The sequence below is a fragment of the Pteropus vampyrus genome, unplaced genomic scaffold (genome assembly GCF_000151845.1).
Source record: "Pteropus vampyrus isolate Shadow unplaced genomic scaffold, Pvam_2.0 Scaffold4, whole genome shotgun sequence".
NCBI classification, from domain to species: domain Eukaryota; kingdom Metazoa; phylum Chordata; class Mammalia; order Chiroptera; family Pteropodidae; genus Pteropus; species Pteropus vampyrus.
In genome coordinates this window covers 7,141,909-7,153,567 of record NW_011888785.1, presented here as the reverse complement: position 1 = coordinate 7,153,567, position 11,659 = coordinate 7,141,909, and the positions used below count along the sequence as shown (strand labels likewise).

General features: G+C 37.1%; 1 protein-coding gene across 7 annotated transcripts; it reads left to right on the top strand.

Moving 5' to 3' along the window:
- Positions 1-1,653: 1,653 nt before the first annotated feature.
- Positions 1,654-5,363, top strand: ARL4A (ADP ribosylation factor like GTPase 4A). 7 transcript variants are annotated; one of them, XM_011362961.2, is made up of 3 exons: positions 1,654-1,860; positions 2,442-2,555; positions 2,986-5,363. In XM_011362961.2, exon 3 carries the CDS (start codon positions 3,069-3,071, stop codon positions 3,669-3,671), a length of 603 nt encoding a protein of 200 aa, XP_011361263.1. In that variant the 5' UTR covers positions 1,654-1,860; positions 2,442-2,555; positions 2,986-3,068; the 3' UTR covers positions 3,672-5,363. The 7 variants fall into 7 exon arrangements, with proteins under 7 accessions (XP_011361263.1, XP_023388668.1, XP_023388683.1 ...); XM_023532900.1 differs by having other exon boundaries at positions 2,983-5,363; XM_023532915.1 differs by having other exon boundaries at positions 2,437-2,555.
- The last annotated feature ends 6,296 nt before the right edge of the window (positions 5,364-11,659 follow it).

The following is an 11,659-nucleotide window of genomic DNA, read 5'->3' as shown; positions in this document are numbered from 1 at the left end:
CACAGACTGTAATTTGCCAGTCCCTGGTCTAGTTATAAGCTTGGTTCTAACATTAAAGTACAGTTCAATGTAGGTGCTTCTGCAAGGCTGGAAGTTCTTAGTATTTTCCTGTCTCATCCTTTTTGCTCCTGGGAAGTCTCTGCAGAAATGCACCCCTACTTGATACAAAGCTATTGTAAACAGAAGGTTGTCATTGAATCTTGCTCTATTTCCTGATTTAATGAGAATGTGCAAGTTTTTCCAGTTGAATTTTTAAAATCCTGTGTTGTAGCTAGATTTTATTTAAAAAGTGATATGTGTGTATGATAAAAGTAAAGATTAGAAAAGGAAAAAGAATCCTAGAAGCTAAGCAGGTCAGGCCTGGTTAGTACTTGGATGGGAGACCAACTCAGAATTCCAGGTGCTGTAGGCATTTAAAAAAAAAAAATCCTGTTAAGTTTCCAAGAAAAGACTAGATATTGCATTAAGTCCTTTATCACTTATTTGCTGATTAATATAAATGGCTAATGAGATTCCGCAATTATAACTAATAAGGCAAGCAAGCCTTAGCTTATAATAGATTCAATAAATAATTTGGTAGAATATGCCGTTTGAGACTTCTAGCTTTATTTCCAAAATTAGTGTGGCTGTCCTGAAATATGCACTGTGCTCAGTCCTTAGATTTTGTCAGTATTTCTTAAAATCTGGTAGGACAAGTATGGTTCCTATGCTAATCATAAAGGATATAACTATCATTAGCAATAATGACCTTGAGAAAAATCAGAAAATTTCTTCAGGAAACTTCAATCCATATTTTAAAAGTGATTTTTTTTTAAAGTACACCATATGGAGTCTTCCAAGTTCCAAACTCTTACAACCTTTACCAAAAAGATGTTTCATTAACGCTTTCCCTTTCTTCTCTTTCGTCACCAGGATGCTGAAATGATCAATAATCACACTTTGTAAATAAATATATTCATGTGGAAATTTGGTTACTTTCTTTTTCTCCCGTGAGACTACAATATTCCAGGAAAGCAGTCAGTGTCTGTATTTGCTCACCAATCTATTCCCCAGTCACATAGAATTGTTCTTACTGCCAATTAGGTGTTAGGTATTACGCATTTAACGACTAATAGCAGACTTTAAAATTAAGTGCCAGGACCACCACTAATTTTACTTGGGTCATAAGAAACAGCCATTTAATCTTTCAGTGTATTTTCACATCTATAAAATCGGGATATGTCTATCTGTCGCCACCTCACAGAGCTGTTACTCGGATCACGTGGAAGAGAGCATTTATTTGCTTTGCAAAAGAAAGTGCGTTATAGACACCAGTCCGGCACAGGCAGCTCAGGGCGGCTACTGAGGTACGCCCACGTCACCCATTATATAAGGGGACCGCCCGTCCGGTGTCCTCAGAAATCCCAGAACTGCGTCACTGGCCATCGCCCCGAGGAAGCCCTACAGTGCCCTGAGGATAAGCAGTGCAGGATGGGACCCGCCCGAAGCTAGCTGTCCGCTGCAGAAAGAAACGGCTCCTGGGCTGAGACCGGAAACCCCACCCGATCTCGCCAGACACCCTCCAGCTCTAGGTCGGTTCAAACGTGACCTTGTTTTGTGGTTGCTAGGAGACGCGGCTCCCGCACGCCCCCCACTGGCGGGCGCCCGGGCTAGCGCTGGAAGGGGGCGGGGCCGCGGCGGCACTGGAAGCGGTCGGCCCAGCACCGTTAAGGCAGCTTGGCGCGCGGTGCCCTCTCCGCGTCTCTCCAAGAGGCATCTCGGCCCCTGTCACCGCCCAGGCTTCGCTGATGCCCTCCGGCAGGTATCGGCGCGCCTCCCGAGCGACTGTGGACGACGTGGGATCTGGACGAGGGACGCATGGTGAGGTGAACTGCACCGAGGCGGGCGGCTGGTGTGGCCACGCCTTGTCGAGGGAGACAGGTCGGGCGAGTGCGGAGGGGAGAGGTGAAGGGATCGTGCTGCGGAACAGTGGGTCCCCGCGGTGCCACAGGTCGGACCATTCACGCCTAGGGGTGGTGCAGCCGCAGGGGGCACCCTCCCGCCAGCGGACAAAGGGTTAACGTGCCAGCAGTGACCGCGGGCCCCGGATGTGAGAGCCATGGCTTGGCGTCCGTGGGCCGCGCTGCAGGTGCGCCCGGGCGGGCGGAGCAAGCGGGCAGGCGACCTGCCCGACCCTCCGAGGCTACCACTGCCCTGCAGGGGCCGCTCGGCTTCCTCTGCGGGCGCCTTGTTTTCTAACTTGAGGGCAACAGGTGGTGCCTGTGGACCCAGGGAGAGCCCAGCTCTGCCGCGCTGGGAGCGGCAGTTACTCTCACCGGTTTGGGCACGGGGGTGGGCGGAGCACGGACGGGCTGACGCGAGTGACCAATGGAATTTGGGCTCATGGGTGGGCCAGGAGGAGTGGGCGTGGTCAGAGTCTGAATCCACGGTTTCTAGTGCAGCAAGCGCCAGAGCTGCGTGGAGAGCTAAGCCGAGCGGACGTGGGGTGCATCCACCCACCGCGTAGAAACGCCCACCAATGCTTTCTCGTTTGGACCCAGACTCCAATTCGGGAGGTGAGAGCATTGTGGTTTTGGGATGTGGGGGGAGGTGGGAGGGTACTAGTGACCTTGGACATGCTTTTAAGTTTGTGGAATTAGATCCGCAAGATAGGATTATGTGTTAGGAGTTTTCTGCCAAACAAGACACTTGTGCGGTTACTGCGACCTGTACTAGTCTTGACTGGGCTGTCTCCGGAATGAAGTCTTTGAGGTTTGGGGACCCAGGGGGGTAGAGAGGAGTTAATTTTAGTGAATGTTAAAGAATTTCAGTCACATTGATTATTCTGTCGTTTGCCTCGGATTGCGTGCGTTTAATATATCATTTGATCTGTTTACTGAAGCAAGTTTTATTTATCGGATTCCTCGTGTTGTTTATTTTAGCACAAAGAGAGAAAAATGGTACAGTATTTCACAAGAATAACTTATTCATTTTCCCCCTCAGCAGTTTTGTAGCTGGATCCCCTAGGAAGAGAAGTTCTAAAGCAGTAAGAAAATATTTCAGTTTGGAACACTCATTTGCAACTGGAAATGGGGAATGGACTGTCAGACCAGACTTCTATCCTGTCCAGCCTGCCTTCATTTCAGTCCTTCCACATTGTTATTCTGGGTTTGGACTGTGCTGGAAAGACAACTGTATTATACAGGCTGCAGTTCAATGAATTTGTAAATACTGTACCTACCAAAGGATTTAACACTGAAAAAATTAAGGTAACCTTGGGAAATTCTAAAACAGTCACTTTTCACTTCTGGGATGTAGGTGGTCAGGAGAAATTAAGGCCACTGTGGAAGTCATACACCAGATGCACAGATGGCATTGTGTTTGTTGTGGACTCTGTTGATGTTGAAAGGATGGAAGAAGCCAAAACTGAACTTCACAAAATAACCAGGATATCAGAAAATCAAGGAGTCCCTGTACTTATAGTTGCTAACAAACAAGACCTGAGGAACTCATTGTCTCTTTCAGAAATTGAGAAATTGTTAGCAATGGGTGAACTGAGCTCATCTACTCCCTGGCATTTGCAGCCTACCTGTGCAATCATAGGAGATGGACTAAAGGAAGGACTTGAGAAACTACACGATATGATAATTAAAAGAAGAAAAATGTTGCGGCAACAGAAAAAGAAAAGATGAATGGTGATAACCTTTCGTATCTATGTGGAGTAGGTTTTCTCTGGTCTGATTTTGACAAATGGAAGAGTGTCTACAGCTTGGTTTGCCTGCCTTCCCTCCTGGATGCTGTTAAAGCTTTGTTTTGTTGAACAGCTGCCCAACTCTGTTGCCCTGTGGAAGATGAGTAAATGCTGTGCTTCTTAAAATGGTCTCTTCTCCCTACCCCACAAATCTTTTTGGTACTACCATTTTGGGAAGCCAAGCAAGGATAGTAGATTGACCAGAAAACAGTTGTGGGAATTTGACCTGAAGTTAGTGAAATAAAACTTTGAAGAACGTCTGCCTAGTGTTTTGTGCTTATATCTTTTAGGGGGGAAGCCTTCACAAGTAAATTGCATACAAAGCTTTGTATGTTAAGATAAAATGCTAATGAATGGAAATGTTATGATATCTATATATGTGTGTATATATATATATACACACACACACATATACATATGTATATAGTTATACTGATCACATTGGTCCAATGAGTAAGGGACAAGGAGGAAGTGTTTGATTTTTTTAAGTTTTGGCCAAATGAATTTTGACAGTTTCTGGTATCAAATAATGTAATACTATATCTTAATTCTAGACAATGTTTACATTGGTTTAACTTAAAATAATAAAGATAAGATATTTGGGGCATATTCAAGTGCATGGATCAGTTTTCCCAATAGCATGTTTTGGTGTGTAGTGTTCTACTTTTTAGAAATAGCTATGCGTCTTTCTACACAGGTTTAAAACACCTTTTTTGGGATTTAGGGCTGCTATAGAAATAATTTGTCGTTTCAAACCCTTTCACTTGGAGAATCTGAAATAACTTACATGTGGTAAATTTGGTCATGTAGACTAATCATAAATTCGTATGCTTAGAATATATGTATGGATTTATGAAGGAAGCAATTGATGAATTCAGACAAGAGGATGTAATTACAATACCTGGTCTCTAAAGTATTCCAGTTGTAAAATGTTTTATTAATATTTGCTTGCTGAACACAGATGTAGTTTTTTATATATTTTTGTAGTGTTTTGAGAGGAGCAAAAGGTTTATAAACAACATCTGATACACTGAAGTGAAAACGTATGAGAGAAATTGTGCTCTGAGCTTTAATATTTTGTTTATAAATTGAACAGTGTTGCACAAGCAGTCCAGTCCTGATTATAAGGTAGGAAGAAATGATACAGTACTGAGAAAAGAGTTACGACTATATAAAATTAAGAGGAAAGTAGCAAAGCTATGTTTTATGGAAATTCACTGGTGCTGTTTACATTGGAATCCAGAAATCCCTCTAAATTAAAAGGAGGAAAAAACCTTTATTTAATTCTTATCTACAGGCAAAGACGTAACTAACTTCCAGTATTATATAAACAAGTCAACATCATTTCTATGTGTAAAGCCAACAGCTATTTGTGCTGAAGATAACCAAAGGAAAAGCACTTTGCTGGAAAGATTTTATTTTTATTTGGGTTTTTTAATTTAATTTTTTTTTTTTATTTTTTAGTGGCACAGTTGAGTTTTGGAATCTTGATTCTTGTTACACACAAAATGAAGTAGCTTCCTGTGGAGCTTTTATATGTTAAATGTATCTGCACTAGTGACAGTCACTTAGAATGTTTATATTTCTAGAAATGTGAATAATAACTACCAATAAACTACTTGAGGCACTAGGAGAACAGTGTTTGAGTTTTAATGTATTTCCACTTTTTCTGAAGCTTTTAATTAGGTGTGTGAAAACTTGGACAGCGGGTAACATATGCAGTAGTTTGTTTCTGCTCAAGTGCGACTGGCACTGAAAACTGCTTCTTGGGAGGATCTTTATTTTACCCTTTATTGATATGAAATCATGGTGTATACTATGAACCAATAGATCCACGATGGATTAATAAAGCTGGCTGAAAAAAATATGTGAATCAATTTAGATTTTCAGCCTTCCTGTACTGTTTATGTACTTGCTATGTAAAATATACATATTTAATTATCTCTTGAAAGTTTAAGTCTGTTAACCCTTATTTTGTAGCCTAAGAATTTGGAAAGCAAGTCCATGTTATCTTAGTTTTTCATATTTAGTGAACAACAACAACAAAATAATGTGAACATTATTTATAATGTACATTTTCAGTTACAAAACTCACTGTCAGATTTACCAGGTCACTAAATTCCAATTATCCATCACCTATTCTAGCTGTTAATACCATAGGATGAGTCTCAAAATAAACTCTGAAGAGTTTAGACAATGTTTTTATATCTAATTTTATTAAGGTACACCTTTTCTAAAGTATATTTCTAAAATATTTTCTTATATTTGAGGTTATTCAGTTTAATACCAAATATTAATCAAAGACCAGACAATTCTAATTTCAAATTACTATATGTATATATATATGTGTGTATATATATATGTATATGTGTATATATATATATACGTATATATTTATGTATATTTAACATATACATATATTTATATATATATACACATATACATATATATATATAAAACTTTTGATGCTTAGACTTAAAAGTTAAATGTCCAGAGTTGTTCTAAAATGTATTATAAACATTTAGGAAAAAAGATATACTTTAAGTAGCCAGCATGGATTCATTAAGAATCATAGAAAAATGAATAAATCTTTGGAAGCCAAAAAGTGGTTATTAGTATATGTATATTGAGAATTACTAGTCTAGAAAAATGATGCTTTATGAACCAAGGGAAAGGCACAGACCTAGAATGTTTTGTACAAGGTATTTGACACTTAAAGAGTGTTTTATTAATTATTCATGTTGACCTGGAAGGAGGTTTTTGGTAGAGTGTTTCAAGGTTCTATTTAACAGTTTCATCATTAATACAAACACATTTGTTTCATCAGTGAAAACACAAAAAATGTTTTGTTAAAAAACTTTGGTGGTGGAACTCCTAATGTCTAGCCAATGCAACTTGGAATCTTGCACATACCATCATTTGAGGTTGAAATTTTACATCTGAGGTTTAAACGTAGCAGAACATTCTATTAATGAATAGTGATGATGCTTACAAAACTGTGAATGTACTTAATGCCATGGAATTATACAGCTAAAAGTTAAAAATGGTGAATTTCATGTATATTTCAGCATAATAAATTTAATGGAATATTAAAATACAGTTTCAAAAATCAGCTAAGAGTAGAGCTAGGGCAACCTGATTTAGAAACCAGATTTAGTTACAAATTAAATGGAAGACTGGGGTATTGAACTAAGTTAAAACTTAGTATGAATCAATACAGCATACTAAACTATAAACTAATAAAGTTAATGTTAAAACGTATGACAATCAGAGATCATAGTCTCAAATAACCATAGCTGAAGTATGCATCAAATTCTGTGTCTGCAGGTTAGAAATATAGGAATGAACGGGTGTATGGGAGGCTAATTTAGGGGTATATATACCAGCTTAAAACAGCATGAGCTTTGGAGTCCTATCTGTGTTCAAATCCTGGCTCTTCCACTATGTGACTTTTTGGCGAGTTTCTCGAAATTTCTCATAGTGAATGCCCTCCTGGTGAAATGAAGAGTCACAGAATTTTAAGGGGTTCGAATGAAATAATGTAAACTATTTCACACATCACTAAATATTTTATAAGAACTCAATAAATGGTAGATATTATTGAATCCATACATGTTGAGAAGCAGTGTGGTATAGTTGATAATGGGCATACAAGCCCAGGTTTGAATCCTGGATCAACCACTTACTAGTTTCATCTTGCACAATTTATCTAACTACTCTCAGCCTTAGTTTCTTCCTTGGTAAATGGAGGCGTATACCATTTCTGTTTAATTGGTTAAAGGGATTAAATGAAACAATGTATTACATTTAGCAGAGTACCTGACACACAGTAAACATTTAATTGATAGTTGTTATTCATAGGAAGAATATTTTGTGATGTGTGTTTAAAGAAAACTTACTCTGAAGGGGACTATAACAGAAAAAAGCTCTTAATATGCTTTTCTTAGCACTCACATAGCATGGCACATAATGGTAGCTTGGTGGAACTTGGGAAAGACAAAGCACTGAATTCCCTTGAAATCTGGGTCATTTCCTTAAATTTCTAAAGCACCAGTCTCTTTTACCAAATATAATTTCATCTCCCCCTGTAAGAAACAATTTAAAATCATGGTTATTTTCTGGTATAGACAAATCAAAATAAAATATTTTGCAGAAATTAAAAATCTGGAATTGTACATTGTGGTTCTTCAAAATGCCTGAAGATTGTTATCAGTCAATTCACAAATTTTATCTAATAATAAGTAGGAATCTGCTCACACTTGAATGGAAACTTGGTGATATTGTGGGGCACATCTGATGAGTATGGTGGTGGTTTGTATTTGTGGGGCAGGTATGTGTACTGTGTTACTTCAATTACTTTCAGGTTTTGATCTTGTTTTTATGTCTTTTTATTTTACCAGATTTGAGATTACCCATATTAGGCATTGGATTATAAATAAATTAGGTAGAAAATCCTGGGTTATTAGCCAAAATAAACCCATACTTTCTTGGGCCCTGTCTGCCCTAGCTCTGTAATAAGGAAGAAATTAAAGCATTGACAAAACAGAAGAATTACCTGGAGCACCATCCCTCACCCCTTTCCTTCCTGTTTGAAGACTAACTCAGGTAATGAAGCTTAGCTATGTACTTCACTAAAGTTAACCATCAAATTAACAGAAAACCTAGTCATTTATCATGCTTAAAAAATAAGATGGGAGAGGTAGATAAGGGTAAAGGAGATCAAATATATGGTGACGAAAGGAAATTTGACTTTGGGTGGTCAACACAATGAAATATACATATGATGTATTTTTAAATTGTACACTTGAAACATAATTTTATTAACCGGTGTCATCCCAATATAATTTAAAAAATCAAGATAAACTTTTAAATAATTTCAATACTGTAAAATTCAGGCCTTTTAAAAAAGTACTTTTCAAAAAGCACAATACTGCTTTATAGTAGGCATCCCGTAAAACTTTGTTGAATGAACTTTAATTGATGCCAGCAAAAACACTGTCTTCTAAGTATCATAGCTTATAAATTTATACATATGTATACATATACACAAAAGAAGAGAGTATTGCTTGTAAACTATGCTAAATATCCTAAGATGTATAGCATTCTAAAAATGAGTGAAGGGAAATGTTGATTTATGTCAGTTTTACTCTAGTTTTAAATAAAATGTTTAACTTTATTATGACAGAATTTAAACTTATACAAAAGAAAAATCGCATAACGAACACCCAAGTATCTTTCATCTAGTTTTAGTAATTATCAACTCATGGCCACTCTGGTTCCTCTATAATTCCATCTACTTACTTCTCTGCCATGTTTCCTGTTCCCACATTCTTGTATTATAAATAAATTGTGGTGTGTGTCTCTAAAAGATAAATTCCCTTTTAAAAAGTAATCTCAATATTAGCATATGTAAAAAATTAATATTCGAAATAATCAAATATTCAGTATTTAGATTTCTCTAATTATTTTAAAGTTTTTGAAATTCTTTTTGGACTCAAGATCCATCTAGTAACAGTGCATACACTGTGATTGGTTGATATGTGTTTCTACAGGGTCTCTCTCCTCCCTCCTCAAAGCCTTCCTCTCTCCACCTTCCTCCTCTCCTTCTCTCTCTTTTTTATTGCAATTTATTTTTGTATAGTTTCCCACACTGGGTCTTGCTGAGCACATCTCCTTTGTGGTGCTTAATAGGTGAGTATGCATTCTCAATTTTCTTTTTTTTCTCCAAAACTATTTCAGTGGTGGTGGTGTTTTATACTTCCATCCATAGGTACTATGTCTGGTTGTCTCTCTTTTTGTGATGTTAGCAGTCATTGATGGTCCTTGTCTTAATCAATGATATCTAATAAAACTGGGATGATGGAAATATTCTGTATCTGCACTGTCCAGTATGGTAGGCACTAGCCACATGTGGTTACTGAGTGCTTGAAATGTGGCTGGTGTGACAAAGGAATGAAATTTCAAATTTTTGTTTAGTTTTAATTAAATTTAAATAGCAACAGGTGGATGCGGCTACTGCATTGAACAAGGCTGACTAGATTCATTAATTCAATGAGTCTTGCAAAAAGGTGACATTTTATATTCTGCCATCATCATTTGTGAGCTGCGGTATTTCTATAATTTGGTTATTCTGAGATTCATTTTTTAAAAGAAAGGCAAGGTAAATGTTTATTTCTCTTGATTTACAAAGTTTTAAAATGAGTTGGATCCTTAGCATCCTCCAAAGGTGACCAATGAGGTTTGTTTTGCTTTGAATACATATTTGATATATTTCAATTCTTTACAGTTTATTATCTCCATTTATACTGAAATTGACCTGTCTCTAAAGAACTGAGTCCCGTTGACATGCCTTAGTAATCTTTGATAGTTCTGGCTTTACAAAAAGTTCCTTCCTTACCTTGTACGTTTCTTACCCTAGAACTGTCATTTTTCTAGGATCCTTCTGGTGGGAAATGGTATATAGAGGTCACAGTATAAACTACTGGATTTGTCATTATTTCTAGGCTCTTTCAGTAGGTGGAACTAGGACTTACATTTTTTTAAAGATACATCATTAATTCACACTGATGTTTCCAATTCAAAGCTTAAAATTCAGAATGGTAAGGTTTTTACTTAACCTTAATGATATTACCTATTATCTAAAAAATGCTACATTATCAGCCACACACATTTATTCTTTTGCTTGATATCACTCTAATCTCACCGTAGTCTCAAAATAACACTACTACAACATGTAATTGCCATAAGTGGTTTGACAATAGTCGTGGTTCTTTTTGTCCTTAGGTTATACCTGACTAGGGATATTGTCAAATTCATGTGTTTTAAATTTTTTTTTTTTTTTTTTAATATGTGGTTATGCCACCAACTGGTATGTGTCTAGGTACATTTGTTTCACAAAATTTTTTATTTGCTTTGTGGAAATATTGACTCTGGCTTATTTAATATGTATAGTTCTTTCAATATATTTAAAATATTCAATTCGGAATTAAAAATTTACACACCAAACTTTAAGAGGCTCTCTTTTATAAACTGAGCTACATGAATATTTTCTAGGCATTTTTTTAGAGACCCATACTTTGCAGTGGAATTGTTTCATGAAAATTTAAGTTCACACAGTTTGCGTTGGAAGACATCTGATTATAGAATATTCTCTGGTTGAAAATGGACTCTTGCCACCCTATTGCAGCTCTACGTAATGTCGACAAAAATATGAATAGTCATTTTTAAAAATTTTTAATGCAGAAACTGAATAACTAAGTAGCAAGTAATTAGAAATCATGAGCATCCAGTAGGCCAAAATATTTTTTAAATATTAAAATGAGACATGTTTGTTTTCCTTTTTTGTCATTTATGTGTAGATACCCTGAAATGGGTCACTGACAGAATAGAGTTTCCTAGAACAACATTTTTTCAAACTGGCTATACTTCAAACTGGCTATACTTCAGAGTGGCTTAAGGAGCTTTTTAAAATCCTTAGACTCTGCCTCAGACATTTTGAATCTGACCTCTAGGAGATAGAATCAGAAATTTATAATTCTAACTCTGTAGATTTTTAACACACTCTTATCAGCCAGATTTAGAAACCATTGATTTGTTGGAAATGATGGAGGAATGGTACTTTTAGTGGCAGAAATAAAGGGATCATAGGTAAAACTGGCCTAGTAAAAATTTACCTGTCTTTGATCACTTTTCTTCTGTATGGTGGGATTTTTTTTTTTTTTTAATTGGCTTGACACTGATGTCAAAATAACTAAACTGAGAAAGAACATTGTCTGATCCAGGGATGTCTCATAACAGATGACTTAGCAGGGGTCACCAACCCCCAAGCCACAGACTGTTAGAAACAGGCCACATAGTGGGAGGTGAATGGCTGGCAAGCACTTCAGCAGCTAGCATCACCACCTCAGATCATCAAGCGTTAGATTCTCA

Excerpts from the sequence above, each read along its gene's own strand:
- ARL4A (XM_011362974.2), top strand. The coding sequence starts at position 3,069 with ATGGGGAATGGACTGTCAGACCAGACTTCTATCCTGTCCAGCCTGCCT.